The sequence below is a fragment of the Nannobrachium achirus genome (genome assembly GCF_963921795.1).
Source record: "Nannobrachium achirus genome assembly, chromosome: 7".
In the NCBI taxonomy this organism is placed as follows: Eukaryota; Metazoa; Chordata; class Actinopteri; order Myctophiformes; family Myctophidae; genus Nannobrachium; species Nannobrachium achirus.
The window spans coordinates 61,031,752-61,055,132 of NC_137816.1; the positions used below are offsets into that span (position 1 = coordinate 61,031,752).

At 42.0% G+C, this 23,381-nt stretch overlaps 1 protein-coding gene and 1 pseudogene across 2 annotated transcripts in view; both read left to right on the plus strand.

The window, feature by feature from the left end:
- Positions 1 to 356: 356 nt before the first annotated feature.
- On the plus strand, positions 357 to 10,960 carry LOC308289075 (myosin heavy chain, fast skeletal muscle-like; annotated as a pseudogene). The gene is made up of 32 exons: positions 357 to 563; positions 647 to 790; positions 911 to 1,067; positions 1,162 to 1,189; positions 1,274 to 1,385; positions 1,513 to 1,605; positions 1,691 to 1,754; positions 1,871 to 1,969; positions 2,257 to 2,360; positions 2,586 to 2,724; positions 2,951 to 3,069; positions 3,714 to 3,863; positions 4,273 to 4,443; positions 4,634 to 4,937; positions 5,552 to 5,616; positions 5,862 to 5,949; positions 6,067 to 6,184; positions 6,309 to 6,432; positions 6,529 to 6,665; positions 6,755 to 7,010; positions 7,438 to 7,680; positions 7,904 to 8,080; positions 8,169 to 8,314; positions 8,401 to 8,491; positions 8,580 to 8,969; positions 9,086 to 9,212; positions 9,390 to 9,508; positions 9,632 to 9,828; positions 9,924 to 10,107; positions 10,198 to 10,363; positions 10,535 to 10,659; positions 10,768 to 10,960. The product of its transcript is annotated as a myosin heavy chain, fast skeletal muscle-like (transcript).
- A 14-nt stretch (positions 10,961 to 10,974) lies between these two features.
- The window catches only part of LOC308288881 (neuronal acetylcholine receptor subunit alpha-7-like), a gene marked incomplete at both ends in the record, with an annotated part of 31,576 nt that continues 19,169 nt past the window's right edge, over positions 10,975 to 23,381 (plus strand). The window contains 10 exons of the mRNA XM_080730356.1: positions 10,975 to 11,076; positions 11,173 to 11,376; positions 11,462 to 11,587; positions 11,680 to 11,850; positions 11,934 to 12,038; positions 12,141 to 12,236; positions 12,804 to 12,932; positions 21,022 to 21,192; positions 21,582 to 21,626; positions 22,423 to 22,532. Coding sequence (XP_080586482.1) covers positions 10,975 to 11,076; positions 11,173 to 11,376; positions 11,462 to 11,587; positions 11,680 to 11,850; positions 11,934 to 12,038; positions 12,141 to 12,236; positions 12,804 to 12,932; positions 21,022 to 21,192; positions 21,582 to 21,626; positions 22,423 to 22,532 — 1,259 coding nt within the window. The remainder of the gene's footprint in view (positions 11,077 to 11,172; positions 11,377 to 11,461; positions 11,588 to 11,679; positions 11,851 to 11,933; positions 12,039 to 12,140; positions 12,237 to 12,803; positions 12,933 to 21,021; positions 21,193 to 21,581; positions 21,627 to 22,422; positions 22,533 to 23,381) is intronic.

A 23,381-nucleotide genomic window follows, 5' to 3' on the forward strand; every position in this document is an offset into this window, starting at 1 on the left:
GGGCAGGAGCCTATCTCCTGTTGATGTACAAGACAAGTACACCGCCTGGACTTGACGCTAGTTTGTCGCAGGGCCTTACCCCCCCTTGATGCTGAGTGCCAAGCAGGGAGGCACTGGGTCCCATTTTTCAGAGTCATTGGTATGACCCGACCGGGGTTTGTACCTTGGCCTCACTGTCTCAGGGCGGATCCTCTAACCACGAGGCCACTGAGCTGGTTTTGAAAAGTGCTTTATAAATAATGTTTTTAATATACTGTATATAAATTATAAATTATTATTATTATTATTATTATTTATTTGTCTACAGAAAGCCTCATCAACACCCTCTATGTGTCTGTCTCTAGAAAGCCGCCACCATGAGTACGGACGCAGAGATGCAGCAGTATGGCAAGGCCGCCATTTACCTCCGTAAGCCAGAGAGGGAGAGAATCGAGGCCCAGGCCAGACCCTTTGATGCCAAAACGGCAGCATATGTGGCCGACGTCAAGGAACTGTACCTCAAGTGTAAAATCATCAAGAAAGACGGTAACAAAGTCACCGTGGAATTGCTCGACAAAAAGCAGGTACTGGATCCAAAATAAAATAGTGACATGGTACAACTGTGATTGCAAGACATTCTAAAGTTGTGTTTTTATTATTTTTTTAGGAAATAACTGTGCCTGAGGCTGCTGTCACCCCTATGAACCCTCCCAAGTATGACAAAATTGAGGACATGGCCATGATGACCCACCTCACTGAAGCCACCGTCCTGTATAACCTCAAAGAGCGTTATGCAGCATGGATGATCTATGTAAGGTTTTCAACATGCTGAGAACAGTACGGTATTGCACCTGTCGAACTGTGAACCCCTACAAGTGGCTCCCATTGTACAACCAAGACGTTAATGTTCTCTCTCTCTTCTCCCCTTCAGACCTACTCTGGCCTGTTCTGTGCCACTGTGAACCCCTACAAGTGGCTCCCAGTGTACGACAGTGAGGTTGTAAATGCCTACAGAGGCAAGAAGCGTGTTGAAGCTCCACCCCACATCTTCTCTGTCTCTGACAATGCCTATCAGTTCATGCTGATGGGTATGTACTAATTAGAACAATTTAAACACATACAACTACACTATAATGGTTTTATGTTGTATACATGACTAAATGTTTGATTTACATTTTACAGACAAAGAGAACCAGTCTGTCCTGATCACGTAAGTGTCCCATTAAAAAAGGAACATTGTAGACAAATTCACTTACTGCATTTCTCTGAATGTATGTACTGTATATGTAACCAGTGGAGAATCCGGTGCTGGGAAGACTGTGAACACCAAGCGTGTCATCCAGTACTTTGCAACAGCAGCTAGTACTGGTGGAGAGAAATCGGCGGCCGATAGCGGTAAAATCAAGGTATATGTACAGGTTTTTAACTTTAACAAATGCATTTCTTGGAACATAAAGCATTTACAGGTATATGCAATATAGCGTTAAACGAATTCTGACCAAATTTCAAATTGGGCTGTCTAAAACATTCTAGGGGTCACTGGAGGATCAGATTATTGCAGCCAATCCCCTGCTGGAGTCCTATGGTAATGCCAAGACTGTGAGGAATGACAACTCCTCTCGCTTTGTAAGTGTACTGTTATTGCGTGTGAAAACCCTCAACAATTCCACAATGTAGAGGGGATGCAACAAATTGTGTTCTGATCAAACAGGGTAAATTCATCAGAATCCATTTCGGCACAACCGGTAAACTGGCCAGTGCTGATATTGAGACATGTAAGTATGGAGTTGATAAATTGCATATTTGTTGATTTGAGGATTACATTATGAGTTACGTACAATCCATATAGATTATTATTATTATTATTATGAGTTATGTACAACCCATATAGATCTGCTGGAGAAGTCCAGAGTGACCTACCAGCTTCCTGCAGAGAGAGGTTACCATATCTTTTTCCAAATGATGACCAACCACAAACCTGAGATCATTGGTAAGTGGAATTAAGATATGGAATTATTTTATACTTTAGCCATTGAAAAATTGCAGATAGCCTATAGAAGCTCGCAGCGCAGCACAGAGTGCCTGTACATATAGCTGTGAGCTTGTACAGTAATGTGCTATCTTTTATAAAATTATGGTTAAAGTAATATTGCGTAATAATGAGTTCCAGGTCTAAATGGGTTAGGCCTACTGACAAATGTGACAATGCAGTATGAGAACATCAATGAAAGCATAAAAACACATGCATGTTCATAATTTTTTTTAATCCCTTTTCAGAAATGTGTCTGATCACCGCCAACCCCTACGACTACCCTCTGATCAGCATGGGTGTGATCGCTGTCCCCAGTATTGATGACAAGGCCGAACTAGAAGCTACTGATGTCAGTGAACATTATTATCTTTCTAATACTTCACTGTACACTGCAGTCAGTTGCTCTGCAAAATGTTTTTTATTTTATTCTTTCTAAAGCAGTGCTTTTCAGGCCTTGACCCCCAGAATAATTATATTTGAACTGTTTTTTACAGTTGGGTACATAGTTCTAAAGGTTGTTTGTTGATCTAATGCTTTAATCTCTTGAATATGTTCCTGTGCTCATTGACATAAGGAAGCTATTGACATCCTGGGCTTCAATCAAGATGAGAAGGTGCACATCTACAAGTTCACCGGTGCAGTGATGCATCATGGGGTCCTGACCTTCAAACAGAAGCAGCGAGAGGAGCAAGCAGAACCTGATGGCACGGAGGGTGAGAGGAATGAAAATGATGTAGTCAAATAAAGTATTGTATTTACTTATATTTTAAATAAACTATTTCCATTATTTATTTATTTTATATTATACTGTTTAGACTGATGAAGTATTTGACGTAGGCTAATTACCTCGCGTTTACCTTGCTTATTGTAAGTCGCTCTCTGGATTAAGAGCGTCTGCTACTGTAAATACCTAAATTGCAAATTGTGTGAACATTTCAGTGTCAGACAAGATCTGCTACCTGTTGGGCCTGAACTCAGCAGACATGCTTAAGTCATACTGCTACCCCAGAGTGAAAGTGGGAAACGAGTACGTTACTAAGGGACAGACTGTGCCACAAGTGAGTAACATACGTATATGATTTCCATGTTCTGATTTCATACACACCTCTCATTATATTCTCAACACAGCATACATGATCCATATAGATTATTATTGCTATTCATTGGATGTATTACCTCATGTTTTCCTTGCTTGCTGTAAATTGGTCCGGATCAAGAGGGTCTGCTAAATGCTTAAATTGTAAATTGTGTAATTCACATCCCTACCAGGGACGTGCTGGGCCCCTGATTCAGCCCGGGAAAAAGAGTTGGAGAGGCCCTCATTGCGCGCTATAGAGAGATCTCTCTCTATAGCGCTGCTGCTACTCAAAGATTTGCCATTTCAGATTATGACAAGTGACAAGTGTCCAAAACCGTTTTGTTTTGTATTTATCATTTAAAAAATGATTTAAACTAGTGAAAACAGCCGATCTACAAGCACACAACACCTCGCGGTGCGAGGCGTTGTGTGCTTGTAGATCTGCTGTTTTCACTACTTTTGTGCAAACAGTTTAATTTTTACTTTTGTGCAAACAGTTAAATTTTTTCCTAATGGCCCGGCCTGGACCGGCCGAGAATGAACCGGCCGTTCGGGAGTTGTCCCGCTTTTCCCAATGGCCAGCACGTCCCTGATCCCTACTAAATAATGTTCCTATTTCCTTAGGTCATGAACTCAGTGGGTGCCTTGGCCAAGTCCATCTATGAGAAGCTGTTCTTGTGGATGGTCATCAGGATCAATGAGATGCTGGACACCAAGCAGCAGAGAAACTACTACATTGGTGTGCTGGACATCGCTGGGTTTGAGATCTTTGATGTAAGCATGGACTTGTTTTATGTGGCATTGGACTGATTGATTGATTGATTGAAGAATTTATTAGAAGTTTGCAATAGAAAAAAGTACAGTTTCATGACAGTACAAATCACTGGTACAAGGTCAACTAAAAGGAGATCCTAGAAAGCCGAGGCTTATTTCCACAGGAACCACACTTTAAGTATCTCATATAACATTGAAAGACAGACGGATAGAACATAGTACTTTATCTAGGGTAATATCAGTTTCAAAAGCATAACATCAAATACAAAAGGCAGAATACAAAGAAAAGGGGGGGGGGAGCATGGGGGCTTAGTCTATTTACAAGTCACGGGTAGCTGCTGTCTGTTTTAAGAGGGATACTCATTATTTTTGTTACAAGGACTTTAATGATTTTTTTTCCCACTGACAGTTCAACACCCTGGAGCAGCTGTGCATCAATTTCACCAATGAGAAACTGCAACAGTTTTTCAACCACACCATGTTTGTTCTTGAACAAGAAGAGTACCTGAAAGAGGGAATTCCCTGGGATCTCGTTGACTTCGGCATGGACTTGGCTGTCTGCATTGAGCTCATTGAGAAGGTATACTATTATACCTCGCCCTTTAGGGCGAGGTCGCTTGTTGCTTTAGGCGTTTTACTATTATTATTATTATATGGACTCGGCTGTCTGAATTGAGCACATTGAGAAGGTATTCAATTATGTTGTGCTTTAATGAACAGGATATTAATATTGTTTTGGGTGATTTGTCCCTTTCGTCTCCTTCACAAAGCCCTTGGGCATCTTCTCAATCCTTGAAGAGGAGTGCATGTTCCCGAAGGCTTCAGACAAAACCTTCTGTGACAAGCTGCACACCACGCATCTCGGAAAGTGTAAAGCCTTTGAGAAGCCGAAGCCTGCGAAGGGCAAGGGCGAGGCCCACTTCTCCCTGGTCCACTACGCTGGAACCGTGGACTACAGCATCACAGGCTGGCTGGAGAAGAACAAGGACCCGCTCAACGACTCTGTGGTGCAGCTGTACCAGAAGTCTTCAGTGAAGCTGCTCAACACATTGTATCCCCCACCTGAGCCTGAAGGTATGTTTATTCATATAATAATATAATATACTGTAATTTAGTCTATCTCACTGAGCCTGAAGGTATGTTTATTATTACGCGATTTTCAGGCCGCTATACGTACGCAGACTTCAAACCTATGTTTGCGCTGATAAGAGCAATGGTCACTGAAGTTAGTGAAGTATGGCACTTTGAAGTGTTAAACACTACTATAAAAGGGAACACACACCGGCTGCAGACGAAACAAAAAAACTAAAACAGGACAAAGCAGCCACCAGGTGATCCAGGCGTTGCCGCCGCTGCTGTTGCTGCTGAGTGCTGACTTGCAGCGATGTACTTTCAGCACCCAGGTCCACTGTCATACCTGTGCGACCTTGTTAATATATTAATATAATATATTAATATTATATATATATATATATATATATATATATATATATATATATATATATATATATATATTAATATAATTATATATATATATATATAATTATATTAATATAATATATATGTTCTGTCCCCCACCTGAAGGCATTTTTATATTAATACTATAAACACTCTTAATCTGACAAGAAGGGAGCCATTTTCATTGTGTATAACTAATGATAGCTCATGATTCTAACAAATATAAACAGATAATACAAAGAAGGGAGGCAAGAAGAAGGGTGGCTCCATGCAGACTGTGTCTAGTGCTTTCAGGGTAAGAATATTTATTCATTATTATCAACATTATATCCATGTGAGAAATAGGCATGTCTTTTCATGTTGGAACGAAACAATTTCTGTATCACGTGTTGTGAGCTTGTAGATCAGTGATCTTTGAATGAATCTGGAGCGTAACTGGTATCTAAAGAGTTCAAATAATTGTAGTGTAGGAAAGAAGTACACTATTGTCATGACCTTTTACTAATAACAAGCCTAATTGGCTCTTTTATGTCTCAATAGGCAAACTTGGGAGTGCTGATGACAAACTTGAGGAGCACTCATCCTCACTTTGTGCGTTGCCTGATTCCCAACGAGTCCAAGACTCCAGGTAAACACAGAAAATAAAAATGTAAACAATGACCTTGAGGTGGACATTTAATGCAACTTGCAGTAGGCCAGTGTGCAACTATTTTGTCCTGATAATAATGAAGCAACATCGTTACAGGGCTGATGGAGAACTTCCTGGTCATCCACCAGTTGAGGTGTAACGGTGTCCTGGAGGGCATCAGGATCTGCAGAAAGGGCTTCCCCAGCAGAATCCCTTATGCTGACTTCAAGCAGAGGTACTTATGTCTTGTTCCAGCAGCTTTTAGTTCCACAACTATTAACGCAAAATGATCCATTTTACAAAACGGATACAAAGTACTGAACACCAGCGCAAAATGACCATGAACTTTTACAAAACAGGTACAAAGTACTGAATGCCAGCGCATGTCCCGAAGGCGCGTTCATGGACAACAAGAAAGCCTCTGAGAAGCTGCTTGGGTCCATTGCCGTACCACAGGATGAGTACAAGTTTGGACACACCAAGGTAAAAACACTGTGAACCTTGTTTAAAATTATCCAGAGAGGACTAAAAGTAGATGTTACGGTTGTTTAGTTACAGTGTTTGTAACATTGTGTTCAGGTGTTCTTCAAAGCTGGTCTGCTGGGTACGCTGGAGGAGATGAGAGATGAAAAACTGTCTATTCTGGTCACCATGACTCAGGCTCTTGCACGAGGTTACGTCATGAGGAGGGAGTTTGTCAAGATGATGGCAAGGAGGTAGGCTACTTTGAAAACATCAGTAAACATTGTCAATAAAATAAATGTAAAGTCAATCCTGATCCACTGAAACTGCTTTCCTCTCACAGAGAGGCCATTTACTCCATCCAGTTCAATGTGCGCTCATTCGTCAATGTGAAACACTGGCCATGGATGCAGCTCTACTTCAGGGTCAAGCCTCTTCTGCAGAGCGCTGAGACGGAGAAGGAGTTACAGAACATGAAGGAGAACTATGAGAAGATGAAGATTGACCTGGCCTCTGCCCTGGCCTCCAAGAAGACCCTGGAGGAGAAAATTGTGGTTCTGGCGCAGGAGAAAAACAACCTGGCATCGGCAGCGTCATCAGTAAGTAGCTACACTTGTACAGGAAATGTTGCTAATAATTCATATTGCTTATCATCTTAAATCTTTTATCTAATGTAGAATGTAGATTGTATGGCAACATGGCTGCAGCACAAAGGCCTTACCCAATTTGTACGTTCTTCTGTGGGGGAGTACGTTCTTCTGTGTGCATATGCCACTGCCACTCACCCACACACTACTATATCCTTGTGGAGGAGGTTGATAGCCTCCAACTCCCTCCTTGTCCTCACCTCTGCCACCGCCTCCGTACCATCCAGGCTCTAACAATGATAGAGCCTGCCTTTTTCACCAGCTTGTTCAGTCTGTTAATGTGCCTTGTGTTAATGAACAGCCCCCAAAACAAATCTCATACATCTCACCCAACAAATGCTGACATGTTCCTTCTCTTCTCTTTTCCATTGACAACCAGGGAGACGAGGCTCTGAACGATGCTGAGGAGAGATGTGAGGGTCTTATCAAAAGTAAGATCCAGTTGGAGGCCAAGCTCAAAGAGACAGGTGAGAGACTGGAGGACGAAGAGGAGATCAACGCTGAGCTGACCGCCAAGAAGAGGAAGCTGGAAGATGAATGCTCTGAGCTCAAGAAGGACATCGATGACCTGGAGCTGACCTTAGCCAAAGTGGAGAAGGAGAAGCACGCCACTGAGAACAAGGTATAGGCTACATTATAAAATCTAGATTCAAGATTATACACTCTAGCCATCGAATCAAGTTATATTAGACTAATGATCCATTCCGATGGTTCTCAAACTTTAACATCTATAGTTACAGTAGCAAGGGTAATTTGTTTCCCTTAAAGGAACCCTGAGAGTCCCTGGAATCCACTTTGAGAACCACTGATCCATTTCATGATAACACATGTTCTGCTTATATCAGGTGAAGAACCTGACCGAGGAGATGTCCTCTCAGGATGAGAGCATTGCTAAGCTGACCAAGGAGAAAAAAGCCCTCCAAGAGGCCCATCAACAGACCCTGGATGACCTGCAAGCAGAGGAAGACAAAGTCAACACTCTGACCAAGGCCAAGACCAAGCTGGAGCAGCAAGTTGACGATGTGAGTTTACCAAAGTGAATCAAACGTTTCAAACACATCTTTATTGATTCACTGAATGATGATGTGCAAATAATTTATCGTTGTTCAGTTGGAGGGTTCTCTGGAGCAAGAGAAGAAGCTCCGCATGGACCTGGAGAGAGCCAAGAGAAAGCTTGAAGGTGATCTGAAGCTGGCCCAGGAATCCATCATGGACCTGGAGAACGACAAGCAGCAGTCTGACGAGAAGCTAAAGAAGTAATGTGGACCAACAACATATAATAATGTCATGGAGAGAAACCTGCAGAATGACCACTAAAATAATGATGCGCTGTGTTCCACAGGAAGGACTTTGAAATAAGCCAGCTTCTGAGTAAGATTGAGGATGAACAGTCTTTAGGCGCTCAGCTGCAGAAGAAGATCAAAGAACTCCAGGTATTTTTATTGTCTGTAAAATCATTAATTAATAGGTAAGAGTGAATTATTATTTTCAGATGCCAATCTAACCTTGTTCATTTCAAAGGCTCGCATTGAAGAACTGGAGGAGGAGATCGAGGCTGAGCGCGCCGCTCGTGCTAAGGTGGAGAAGCAGAGAGCTGACCTCTCCAGGGAACTGGAGGAGATCAGCGAGAGGCTGGAGGAGGCCGGCGGAGCCACCGCCACTCAGATCGAGATGAACAAGAAGAGAGAAGCCGAGTTCCAGAAGCTGCGTCGTGACCTTGAAGAGTCCACCCTGCAGCACGAAGCCACCGCTTCTGCTCTCCGTAAGAAACAGGCCGACAGCGTAGCGGAGCTGGGCGAGCAGATCGACAACCTCCAGAGAGTCAAGCAGAAACTGGAGAAGGAGAAAAGCGAGTACAAGATGGAGATCGATGACCTGTCCAGCAACATGGAGGCTGTCGCCAAGGCAAAGGTAGAAGAGAATGCTTGAAAAAATACTTGAACCAATGAAGCAATCCAAAAAAAGACTATAGTTGTATACATTGTAGGTTACTTCAGTAATTGAATATGACCAATGTTAATCAACAGGGAAATCTTGAGAAGATTTGCCGCACCCTTGAGGACCAACTCAGTGAAACCAAGACCAAGAGTGATGAGAATGTTCGCCAGATAAATGATATTGGAGCTCAAAGAGCAAGACTGTTGACGGAAAATGGTACATTTTCATCGTTACGTCTACTAGCCTAGATGGTTTGTCGATGGTACTTCAGCAATTTCCATAATTAGAGATAATGCATTGATCAGCAGTCATCCCAGAAATGTAAGGAATATGTATTGATTGAACAAAGATTATGTAAATGTTTGAAAGTAATATTAACATTTCTTTCTATAGGTGAGTTTGGTCGTCAACTTGAGGAGAAGGAAGCTCTCGTCTCTCAGCTCAGCAGAGGCAAGCAGGCCTTCACCCAGCAGATTGAGGAGTTGAAGAGACACGTTGAAGAGGAGGTTAAGGTAAGGAACAGCCTTTTCTTCTTTTTGTTTTATTTTATTTATTTATTTTTACAAATAGACCTTTTTCCATCTCTTTGTAATTGTATCCAGCTGACATTATTTTGACCATTTTTCTTTTGACAGGCAAAGAACGCCCTTGCTCATGCTGTGCAGTCGGCTCGCCACGACTGTGACCTCCTGAGGGAGCAGTTTGAGGAGGAACAGGAGGCCAAGGCAGAGCTCCAGAGAGGAATGTCCAAGGCAAACAGTGAGGTGTCTCAGTGGAGGAGCAAGTATGAGACTGATGCTGTCCAACGCACTGAGGAGCTGGAGGAGGCTAAGTGAGTCATCAGTGTTTTTACACCATCAGGTAACAAGTTCAAGTGCAAACAATATTGCTCACAATAATTTGATTCCATTCAACACTGATCAACAGGAAGAAGCTTGCCCAACGTCTTCAGGAGGCCGAGGAGCAGATCGAGGCGGTGAATTCCAAGTGCGCCTCTCTGGACAAGACCAAGCAGAGACTCCAGGGTGAAGTGGAAGACCTCATGATCGATGTGGAGAGGGCCAACAGTTTAGCCGCCAACCTTGACAAGAAACAGAGGAACTTCGATAAGGTGCTTCGACATACATTTTTTAAAAAGGAAAATAATTCTTGCCTCATTAATGTGGGGTAAATGACGCATTTCATTATAAATGCTGTACAGGTCTTGGCAGAATGGAAGCAGAAGTTTGAAGAGAGCCAAGCGGAGTTGGAGGGGGCTCAGAAAGAGGCTCGTTCTCTCAGCACTGAGTTGTTCAAGATGAAGAACTCGTACGAGGAGTCTCTGGACCAACTGGAGACCATGAAGCGTGAGAACAAGAACCTGCAACGTAAGTCTTCTCTACAGTAAATAATTCAATTCAATAACAAAACAACAACAACAACAACAAAAAACATTAAATGTTCAAGATCAATTGTTAGGCTACACCTTTATTCAAATGAAAATACAAAATAGTTGCTGATTGGAAAGTTCCTCATTCATTATTTTCAAACAACTGCAGAGGAGATCTCAGACCTCACTGAACAGATTGGTGAAACTGGAAAGAGCATCCATGAGCTGGAGAAATCCAAGAAACAGGTGGAGACAGAGAAGTCAGAGATCCAGGCAGCCCTGGAGGAAGCAGAGGTAAAACCTTTAGGTCCTAAATGAACAACGCAATGGTCTATTCTAACAGTGTAGCAGGATGTTACATTAAATTGTCCCACAACCTTTTGCTCGTGTGTTACATTTCAGGGCACTCTGGAGCACGAGGAGTCCAAGATTCTCCGTGTCCAGCTGGAGCTCAACCAGATCAAGGGCGAGGTGGACAGGAAGCTGGCGGAGAAGGACGAGGAGATTGAGCAGATCAAGAGGAACAGCCAGAGGGTGATCGACTCCATGCAGAGCACTCTGGACTCTGAGGTCAGGAGCAGGAACGATGCCCTGAGGATCAAGAAGAAGATGGAGGGAGACCTGAACGAGATGGAGGTCCAGCTGAGCCACGCCAACCGCCAGGCTGCCGAGGCCCAGAAGCAGCTGAGGAATGTCCAGGGACAGTTCAAGGTGCAGAACATATTAGTCAGAAACATTCAAGCTGCTCTGAAAAATGTGTCACATTCTAATGTTTCTCTTCACAACTTCAACTGTGAATTCTTTTAGGATGCACAACTGCACCTTGACGACGCTCTCAGAGCTCAAGAAGACCTGAAGGAGCAAGCTGCCATGGTGGAGCGTAGGAACGGCCTCATGATGGCTGAGATCGAGGAGCTGAGAGTGGCTCTGGAACAGACGGAGAGAGGCCGCAAAGTGGCCGAGCAAGAACTGGTGGACACCAGTGAGCGAGCCGGACTGTTGCACTCTCAGGTTCGCAAGTTAATGAAGAAATGTCGGAATAAAACAATATTTACGTCATGCTTACTTACTTTGTTCATCTGAATCTTCATTGTAGAACACAAGCCTTTTGGGCACTAAGAAGAAACTGGAGGTTGACCTGATCCAGGTCCAGGGTGAAGTGGACGACAGCGTTCAAGAAGCAAGGAATGCTGAGGAGAAGGCCAAGAAAGCCATCACTGATGTAAGTTAGGAAGCCCTAGTCTTATCTTTTAGATATCCCCATGTCATGCTTCATATTAAGATACAATACAAAACGCTAACATGACCTTCCAGGCAGCCATGATGGCCGAGGAGCTGAAGAAAGAGCAGGACACCAGCTCTCACCTGGAGAGGATGAAGAAGAACCTTGAGGTCACCGTCAAGGACCTGCAGCACCGTCTGGATGAGGCTGAGAACCTGGCCATGAAGGGAGGCAAGAAGCAGCTCCAGAAACTGGAGTCTAGGGTAAGATATAGTTCACTTCAACACGGTTTATAGTCAATTAAATAAGAATACACCACTTGATACGGTATAATTCCACTGTGAAGGTGCGTGAGCTGGAGGCAGAAGTTGATCAGGCGCAGAAAAGCGGAGCAGACGCTATTAAAGGTGTCCGCAAGTACGAGAGGAGGGTGAAGGAGCTGACATACCAGGTATACTATACCATGTTTACTTCAATGACCAGCATGCCATTGAAAATAATTAATCGATTCTATGAACATACAACTAATGTTATAAATTCACTCTCATTTCAGACTGAAGAGGACAAGAAGAATCTGGTCAAGCTTCAGGATCTGGTGGACAAACTGCAGATGAAGGTGAAGGGCTACAAGAGGCAGGCTGAGGAAGCGGTAAGACAAATATACATCTTTAGATGTGGTCGCCGTGGGAACATAGTGTTGTTGTCATAGTGTAGCTAATGGAATAACTAAAGGAATAATAGGAATCAGTTATGGAACCAACTGCAGAGCATTTGTCAGTGTCCATCATGCTGCTTTCCACGGGGCGGCACAATCTTTATATAGCCATGCTTCTGCAGTATGACATGCACACAGCAGAACTGCGCTGCACACATGGGCTTTGTGGAAGCTCTGATCTGTTATGCACACATGCTGCCGACACAGGCAGTGTTTTTCAGGCATAATGCTAAAAGTACATTTCCCAAATGGACTACAGAAAGCAATAGATTTTGTTTCCTACAAGCTGCAATTTTGGGGCTCAGGCTGCCGAACAGCAGCAAGAACACAGCCATGATTGTGCTTGTTCCAATGAGAACTTCATGTGGTCCCAATTTAAGGCACTCATGAACAGCATGCTGCATGGGCTATACTGCATTAGCCACAAACACACTTTACAATTGTCTTGTTTGGACTATGATTGTAAGGGGGCTTTGAACCATCTCTATCATATTCTTGTAGGAGGAGGCAGCCAACGCTCACCTGTCTAAGTGCAGAAAGGTTCAGCATGAACTAGAGGAGGCAGAAGAGCGTGCTGACATCGCTGAATCCCAGGTCAACAAGATGAGAGTTAAAAGTCGTGACTCCAAGGTAAATACATGTTCACTATATAGGTTCATTATGTTGACAGATTTAACTAAAGATTCATGTTTAATAATCTAAACTGATATTCCAATTGTTACAGGGAAAAGAAGCTTCTGAATAAGTTCTCCAAATCAAGTCGCCGTAAAAGTCATAAAATATGACCCATTGTATTCAAAAAGTCATAAAATATGACCCATTGTATTCAATAAAGGTGGCAGCAAAATAATGTTGTTGTTTATTGTATTCATTGCCTCGTCAATCACTTGTTATTGTCAGGTTTGTCAAGGTATTCTGGTTACATGTCCACTATATACTATTTTGCTAACCCTTTGCAAAGACAAATAAATGTGTACTTAAAAGCAGCGCCATGTAACTTTCCTCTTCTAACGCGGATTTGAACTCTCGTTTCTGAGATTGTTTCGATTGAGTTATGCCCAGCCAGCCTGCTTACTTAGTGGTTAAATGTAATATTGACCATGAAGTCAAAATTTGTGTCAGATCCTGTGTCTATTAGGTGAGACATCTTCCAATCGCCAAAATAAAAGCATGGGTTTCCGAGGCTAGGTGAGACATGACCTTTGACACGATAGTGAGATTTTAATCTTAGACGTTTTCAGTCGCGAATACAGGATGGTGTTCAAGTTTCAGGAGTCTTAGACACTTGCTTTTTAAAGATTATTTTCATGTAGGCTACTACTGTAGGTGGGAAAAATATGACCAATGCACATTTTGGAGATTTAGCTGCATATTACTGTATGACTTTGGCAAAGGAATAAATCAAAGAATTGTAATAATAGTAAAGCTGCCCATAGAGGAATTTGCAGTTGGAAATTAAGAATGACACAACTCGTTAACATGCAATGTAGGCTAGCTTGTAGATCTGCTATTTTCAAAAGATTTGTATACATTTTATTTGAAAACTTGTGAAATGGGACATTCTGCGTAATGCGTAGCCTACTTTCTATTTTTGGTAGGCTACTTTCCATACCAATAGTTTTGTATTTTATTTTTTACTCAATTACATTTTGAATTCTGGACTTGTAACAGAGTATTGCAGTATTGAAGCAAAAGCCACAAGAGGTGAGTGGTTACCTGGTATTCTACACCACGAGGCGTAGGGAGACCCTCTCAGCCTAGCGTGGCTTATTGCTTTTCTAAAACGGTTACAATATGGCAACATGAAAAATCATAGACATGTACCAATTAAAACTGTTCTATGTCACAAATAATTCTCTATAAGGTCTGCTCTGCAATAAAGTAGTCCCCAGCTACAAGAAAGTAGTTCCCGGCCAGGCTGCAGAAACAACACACCTGTTACTTGCAATCAAGTTCTCTAGTCTAGCTTCACAACACTATGGAAAAAATAACTCCTGGGTTTGATATAAACTGATTAGAGCCAAGGTGTGGGTTATAGTCTCACATACCACAGCAATTAAAGGTGTATTCAGTGATAATGAAAGTGGCCGGGGGTCATCTTGTCACAGCGTGGAGATGTTTTTTTTTATAGATTTTCTACACCATTATAATGTTCTCGTTTTGATCATTCAATCCAATCACTGAATATCGGTAGGCCTACGTCTCCAGCTTCAGGATATGTATGATACTGATTTACTACGAGACTGTGGCATTTTATGAGTTCAGTAGTTTACAATCTAGGCATTAGCAGACATTCTTAATTCAGAGCGACTGTTGTTCTCAAAACTTTTATTTTGACCATCATAACTAAACATCATAACATAACTACGGCCATACTCTACCCTGATTGGTCGAGGACTGGCTGGCCACCTCTGAAAACGGAATCTAGCTATGCTCGCAACACATGCCATGGTGGAAGTCCTTATATGGTCAGCACACATTCTAGTGAGGAGAATGAATGGGAAATGTACCAATTATATTTTTATTTGAATGAAATACAATCACTGAATATACCTTTAAAGGGAAACCAGCCAATCAGAATCAAGGAATGGAACTAGCCGTTTTAGAATGATACTTTTATTGCAGTATTGATACGTTTACTTCAGTAAAATAATATGAGTAGGCCTACTTTTCCCTAGCCTGGTTAATAAACCAGACCGCACAACACCACCCCCTGGCGGTAGACAAGCAGTGAGGAATTAGTATGAGCAACACCAGGCTAACTTTTCCCACCACAGACTTTGACACATGGTAATCAGAAGATGAATGACAGTGGAACAGGCGGAACAGGGCGTATAGGCTAATCAAGATAGTCTCCCTTATAAGGGCTGATATTTACTTTTAATAAAGGCATTATGTTGTGGTTCCTCTGACAGGTTATGATGAACGATAGTAGACTAACTGCTGTTATGTAGCTCGTATAGCTTTTGTATAAACAACACCCAATAGCGAACAGAACACAATTTTAACATCATCAGGTTTGTTCATTTCAAACAAGATTTTATTTTTGAGCGGTGGTAGCCGCTCCTGTGATTCGCTTTCAAGATGTTACTGGCCGTGTATGTCTGTCGCCTGCCGTGTATGTCTGTCGCCGGCCATACCTCTCCTGACCACACACACAGACCACACACACACACACACACACACACGTTAAAGGAGGGGCGCTATTGAGCAGGGCAGGCAGACAACACACTCTCTCTCTCTCTCCCTCTCTCTCTCTCTCTCTCTCTCTCTCACACACACACACACACACACACACACACACACACACACAGCGCAACGGTGGGGGCTTGAGTGTGGGGAACACGCACCACTGAGGCAGACAACACACACTCTCTCTCTCTCTCTCTCTCTCTCTCTCTCTCACGCGTTGGTCAGGGACGTGCAGAGAATGTTAAGAGAGGCAGGGGCTGACATTTCTAAAAGGGCCCTTTGGTGGACAATTCTCTCTTAAAAGGGCAGGGGCTCAAGCCCCGTTTGATGTCTGTGTGCACGTGCCTGACGACTGGCGTTGGTAAAAGCAAGAGCAGTATCATCGCATCGTCTATGCGAAGCGTGGAACAACCACGATGTGAACCGAGCAATTATAATCACACCAATGGATTATGTTTTCGTTTGAACCAAATTAGGTAGTCTACAGAGGGACGGAGGGAGTTTTACCGTGAACGTGGCTGCGTGCAGGCAGACTCGTGAGAGAAGAAATCCATGCTTTAAGCTGGTTGCACACTGCTGCGTTTTTCGGGCCGAATATCGGAGTGAATTTCGGAGCACGCAAATAAAAAAATCAACCTCACGTTGTGTCAGTCACGTTTGCACACTGCCGCCCGTTTCGCGCACCACTCAGTCCCTTGCTCTCTCTATCTCCCTCTCTCTCCTTGTCCTGAAAAACGCATTTCGCAACGAAAAACGCAGCAGTGTGCAACCACCACACAGTGTTTTCGGTGGAGAAGTCTCGTAAACAGTCTGCCTTCCCGTCCCTACCAAATGAGTCGCCCGTTTCAGCTTGACTCGTTATCATTCTGAATCAATTAAAGTTACATTGTGTGAAACGTGAGCACGTTTAACTCAAGAGGCAAAGCACTGTCTGCTAGGCGGAGGACGGTCAGTGTAGGGAAAGTTCAGTAGCTGGAGGTTTATTCTTCGCTGTATGTCGGTGTCGCTAAACAAGCACCCTTTTAATTAATCTACAAGCCCACAACCTATTGGATCAGTGACGCATTGTGGACTTGTAGATCAGCCCACTTTTGCAGCGGCGAATGGAGACTTCTGCCTCGCGAGACCAGCCACATTTTAACGTTACACACGAGAAGTGCTGCAGATTTGTTGTTTTAATTAAATATAAATTAATTCGAAGCTCTAGGGGTTGGTGGGTAAACCACCGCTCAGTTCACACGGGTGTGATTTTTAGTAAATAAGTAAATAATCGTAGGCTAGCATTATAATAGTGACAACCAATAATCTGAAGATATGTTGAAATTGGGTGAAGAGGTCCTTTAAGCCGATCTACAATAAAAAACATTTGAAATGGGACATCTGCATAATGAGTAGCCTATAGTCCTACTTTCTATTTTTGGTAGGCCTACATTTTGACAACAATATACTTTTCTACTTTCAGTAAAGTGAATATTTAATTCCTGGCTTTTACTTGTAAGAGTGTATTTCAACATTGTGGCAACTCTACACATACAAATGTGGCCCAATCAAGGCAATGGCTCAATTAACGCTTATGGCTTGAGCTGAATGAATGAGCTGGATGAGCTCACCGTGTGATGTCACAATGTCACAAATCATCACCCGGTCCCCGCGCGCGGTCCTGCTTTAGAAAATCCAACTGGGAGGAGAGGACAGCAGGCATCTTTTGACACAGTAGGCTGCAATACCGCAACAACTACAGCCTACGTTCAATTCAGTCGCTTTGCCACTAATAGCCTAATGGCTATGGATTAAATTCGCCGAGGTGCTATGATGAATGGAGGAAGAGAGAGGAACATAGACTTGACGAGCTACCTCTTCAAATCAAAGATGGATTTAAGGATTTCTCTGCTCTTCATTGCAGTAATTGCGAGCATGTTAAACGGTAGGCTATGTTGTTTGTTCGTGCATGTTATGGTCTGTTGCGTGATCTAAGTTTATTGAGGAAAGAATAGGCTACTGTTTTGTGTGAATATTTTCAGGATGGTTTATCTGACCAACTTATAATTAATTTTGCAATGTTCTTCTTGGGACGTCCCTGCACGAACATGATAGTGCTGGGATATCTGGGCATGTACAATTATAAAAAATAAAATATCTGGACACTTCGGATGTAAAATTATTTTAAAAAAATAGCTTGGCAAAGTAGGCTAGGCTATACATGATTAGAACATGCTTAAACATTCAACAATTAAGGTATAATATTTCTACAATTGCTACAAAACCTGTAGGATATCATAGGGGCATAAAGAAGAATTCGAAGGATAAAATTAAGTCAGATTCTTTTTTTTTTCTTTTTTTTTTAAATGTTTATGTTCACATAGCTATAGCCAGCCATATGCAGTGCCCACAGGCAGCCCACCTATCCTGTATCCTTGTGCACAAGCTTATGCACTGACACTAATAGGTCTACATGTTTTCTGGGACCACCTAGAGTCCTAGACAAAACATGTAGAGCAATGGTTCTCAGCCTTTTTACGTCAAGTACCACCTCAGAAAATGATGATCTGTCTCTCCAAGTACCACCATAATAACTGATGTTAAAAAAGATACAGGTGCGTATACCCAATCCTATTCAGCTATGCACAGTTAACACTGGGGGCAATCTATTCCTTCAATTCATGGAGATGTTTTAGTTTTTGTTGCGATTTAGCTATACAGTAGGCCTACGTCTGTGAACTTCCCGTGCAAACTGATGATAGGCCTATTTAAAATGTGATTAATCCGTTCTCACATCTTCTATTAACGGCTAGGTGTGCCCTCATGCTCATTTCAGCACGACTGGAGAGCCTATTTCAACAAATTGCTTGGTCAGAAGAACTACCTGTAGTAGTCATATAAATACCAGTATACCACCACCATATAAGTACCACCAGAGAGGGGGCCCATGTAAAAACCAGTGTGAGAACCACTGATGTGTAGACTATTGGAGAGAGAGAGAGAGAGAGGGAGAGGGAGAGAGAGAGAGAGAGAGAGAGAGAGAGAGAGAGAGAGAGAGAGAGAGAGAGACCAGTAGGATAAACAAACAGTGGATATAGTTTCTTCCAGTGGTTTTAAGAATCTTTAGGCTATGTAATTTAATAATGAATAATGTAAGAGTGAGATTGTTTCAGTTAAAATGTAGGCTATTATAACTTGTCTTTGAAGAAGACTATAGGCTAAAGTATAATCTACTGGTAGGTTAAGATATAGGCCTACAGTCAGACAGTAGCCTACATGCTCTACAACTCACCTGTTTACCTCCCCAAACTGTGCTTCAGCGGATCAAATATTTTGCAGTAGATTACTCAGTTACAGGTCCATGCTCAAGCGTGACAATGACAAACAATGTGACATGATGCTTCTTAGTTCTAACGTTGAATGTGACATGTCTTTCCCGAGCTTCATGAGGCCCCCTGACTGTTTGACACCCCATGTTTGTTTTATACAGTTATATAGACCAGGGGTTCCCAAACTTTTTGAGCGATGCCTCAGCGCTCCAATGCTTGACTGTGTGTGTAGATACATGTCTGTATGCAGTGTGTGTAGGTATGTCTGTATGAAGTATGCAACAGCTGCAATACCGCTGGGTGTCCAAGTGGCGCTGTTGAACAGCCTTGACATTAGCCTAGACAGTGAAATGAAAAATATGTTTTTTCACACTTTAGAGCATATCTGTAGTGATAATATGGCCTATTTCAACCAATGACTTGGTCAGAAGAACTACCTGTAGTATAATATAAATATTTCACTCCACTTATGTATTTTTTTGTATTTTTGGGAGACTTCTCCGAGTACCACCAGAGGGGGGCCCATGTACCACCAGTGGTACACGTACGACATGTTGAGAACCACTGATGATGTAGGCTATTGTAGAGAGAGATAGAGATCATCATTTGCTTGATAACTGGTAATTTTAGGTTGTTTGTTAATGTCCACGGAATATTGTATCAAGTCGCGGAATCAAGAATTGTTCTCCTCAGAATCAGGATTGTTCTCTGCGGAATCAAAACTTTTTCTCTGCAGATTCCTGGAGGGACTAATTATAGTACAGCAATCCTTCTACATATTTAACAACACTCTCTGCCTCAATACATTGCACTCCTCCATGGTTTGAACTAATCTACAAATGCAGTTTCATTGCCAATTACCCTAACACACCCTGACAACACAGAAAGACGTTCACCAACTGTTCATGTTATATTGATTTCATTACATTACATATTAGTAATGCTCCTCACGTTTAGCTGGGTTCTCCTAGTGCGTGTGCATGTGCGCGTGTGTGCGTGTGCGCGTGTGCGTGTGTGCGCGCGTGTGTGTGTGTGTGTGTGTGTGTGTGTGTGTGCGTGCGTGTGCGTGTGTTACATGCATGTAAGAGCACAAGCATTATGTCTGCAAGCACATACACACAAGTTAATATTGGTGCATGTGATGGTCTTCATTTAAAGTTTTTGATTTGATTGAATTTATCAATTGATTTAGTAAATACATGCTTTCCATGTAAAAAATAAGACATTTGTATACTGTATTTCAGTGGTTCTCAAAGTGGGGTGCAGGGACCCCCGGGGGTCCTTGAGGGACTTCCAGGGGGTCCCCAGCTAAATGATATTGCATAGGGGTTCAGCGTCTTGCTTAAGGACACTTCGACACTGACTCTGGGGGAGCCCGGGATCTAAAATGGGAACCTACCTCTAAAGCCACTGCCGCAATGAAAACGTTTGAGAACCACTGCTGTATTTTATAGCTCCAAACTTTGGACAATAATGTGTTCATTCATGCCATGATGTTGCAGATTGCAGGTGCTCACACTGAAATTTGACTATGGGGGGTTTTGGAGGGAGAGGAGGGTCAGCATTCAATGCTGACTCAGCCATAGACAATAACAAGCTTTTATGGCTCTACCGTACCCTAAGAGTGGATACAATGAGACAGACAGCAAACAGAGGATGCTTTGTACAGAAAGCTCTCCATGCTCTCAGTCAAATAAATACATTACCAAAGGTGTTATTAAAACAAAATGGCCATTAGTGAAGTTAGTAGATGCTGCCAAAATGCCTCATTACTCAGGAGTGGGAACAAGGTGCTAAAGCGGAGGAGTCTTATTTGAAATTGTACAGGGTAATTTGGTTCCAGAATTATCCATGAATCACTGCTTTGTCTGTACCAGCAGACAAAGCTAGCAGACTTTGTGATTGGAAAATATTCAATTGAAAGTTCAAGTTCATGTTTTACTGTGAGAACACTGAGACGAATATCTATTTATCAGTGCATTTTGCCTTCAATTCTATCTTCTTGTCAGACGTTATCTTTCCAGGCTATTTGAAATTTAGTGAATCATTCATGATTTTTGAGAGAAAATCTGAATAATATATTTTAAAAAAAAAGTATTTTAAAGCCACTGTGAGAAGTGAGAACACGCAGACAGCATTTTTAGCACAGTATTTACACTTCATCTATTGTCTACCAATTCATTTAAGCATAAATGGAAAAATTTTACTAACTACAGTAGTTTTTGCGTTGCTTGTCTCTTTTTGTCATAGTTTCTCATCAGGGGGAACATCAGCACAGACTGTACAGGGACCTGATGTCCAACTACAACCCACTGGAGAGACCAGTCTTCAATGATTCACACTCTCTCACCGTCCATTTCAGCTTCAGCCTCATGCAGATCATGGACGTGGTGGGTGAATTATGGGGAACAGACAACATAGATCTGTACAGTTTACAGATCTACATGTATGTTGAGTGTAAAGACTGCATAGTGTAATTTAAACATAGATCTCTTTGTTACCTACACTAATACCGGTGTTTCTCATACATAATAAAATAACCATTTTATTATTCTTGTTCAACACAACTAGGCATGCTATTTGAATCATAGCAAAGCTTTGAGGTTATAATAAATACATTTTGGATTTGGTTATAAGTAGCCGTTCATCTTGGCATTTAAACTGTTTTGTTTAAATGGCTGCCATGAAAATTACTTACTCTAGGATCAGTTAACTGTGGACTACAATGTCATGAACTAAGATAACGAGTACTGTTGTTTAATGCACTTTTCTCCAACAGGATGAGAAGAATCAGGTTTTGACAACTAACATATGGCTACAGCTGGTAAGAAATGTCTCCATAATTCATATGGGGAGGGAGGATAATTAGAAATAGACTTGCCAACTAGTGCTATTAAAGTTGATATAGGTAGTTTTCTGCTGACATAAGCAGAAAAGATCTAGTCGCTTTGACACTTCTAGAGGCCGCAGTTTGCCTCCAAAACGTTATCTGTGAGAAGCTCTTTCAGTAGCAGCTCATTGGTGCATGAACCGGCCGACCCGGGGCTGAAATTATTGACAGACATGTCTGACCAATCCTAAACGAGAGGGCACCCTGATTGGTTAAGCTCAACCCATAGTGTCAAGCTCAACGTTAGGCATGTTGGCCCATACATGGAGATGTGGAGCTTCGGGAAAGAGCTCTATTTCAGTTTGAATGTCATCGTCTGAATGTAATAAAATAAATTCAAAAATAAAACAAACTAAATCTGCTTACTTCAGCAGATAACTACACATATCTGCTTTAAAGCCTAATTTAGCCCCATTTGTGGCCTCTACTGACAAACAAGGGGCCTTATGCTGTTGTGTGTCAATATAAGCCAGCCTCCCCTTGACACGCCAAACAGACTGTAGCAACCAAAGCTAGACACACCTAACCACTGCTGGTCATCTGGTGTGGGATATATGAGGGAGGAGGGAGGTGCAAAGGGTGTTTCTCAGTGAGGGAAGCCAAAAGTCTTATGGAGAAGCTTAGAATTACTTTGTTTTATGCCATCATGCTGACCATGGATGTCCGATAGTTTAGCTTTAAGGATGAAAGTATGAGATCATAGGCATATTACGGTCTCTCTACCCCACAGTACTGGAATGATTATTACCTCAAGTGGAACACATCTGACTACCCAGGTGTATCCAAAGTGAGATTTCCTGATCATCTTATTTGGAGGCCAGACATTCTTCTCTATAACAGGTACAGTATGTGTCTACCGGAATGGAATTGTGGATTGACAGTAACCTACTGTAGTACAGTATACTATATGGCCATAGTCCCCCCCCCAAAAACATTCCAAGCAGATCTACTGGCATACAAATACCCTGACATTATGGAACTTTAGTATTTGGATTTGACAAAACAACAACAATAACGACACTTTAATAACATGCTGTAACAGGGTTACACCAATATATGCATATTAAACAAGCATTACAGTAGGTAGTGCTGTTTAAAATTTAAAGATACCGTAATTGCAATAATTGCAAAGCAATATATTTAACAGAAGGTAATTTCGAGGTTAGTTTTACACTATAATTTAGGTTAGGTATAGAGTTAATAATCTGCAGAAGAATGGTTTCCTTTGGCCAAGAAATCATATTCATAAAATGAATAACCCTTAGTAATGTGGAGAAAGAAAATATAGAAAATTGGTTGAAAGACATTGAAGTTGCCCTCAGTTGCAGTTCAAATCAATTATATAACAAAACAAAACAGAGACTTTCCCCTATCATGTGAATGTGATACAGTTAAAAGCAGTTGCAGACACTTGTGGGTAGGTCCGCAATCAAAGATTTAAATTGACCGTATGGGAGAACATATCTTTAATTTAAGCTGTACTGTAGGTCATTCCAAGTGGCTGGGGCATTAAAACAAAAGGCTGTTTTCCCCAGGTCAGTCTTTTCTTTGGGGACCTTTAGTGTGTGAGCCAGTCACTGGAGTGTCCTATATGTTACAAGAATCCAATCCAGCAGATATTTAATATACAATGGTAAAGTCCCATCAATTGCCTTAAAAATAAACAGTTAGCCTGCCAATGTTTGTTTC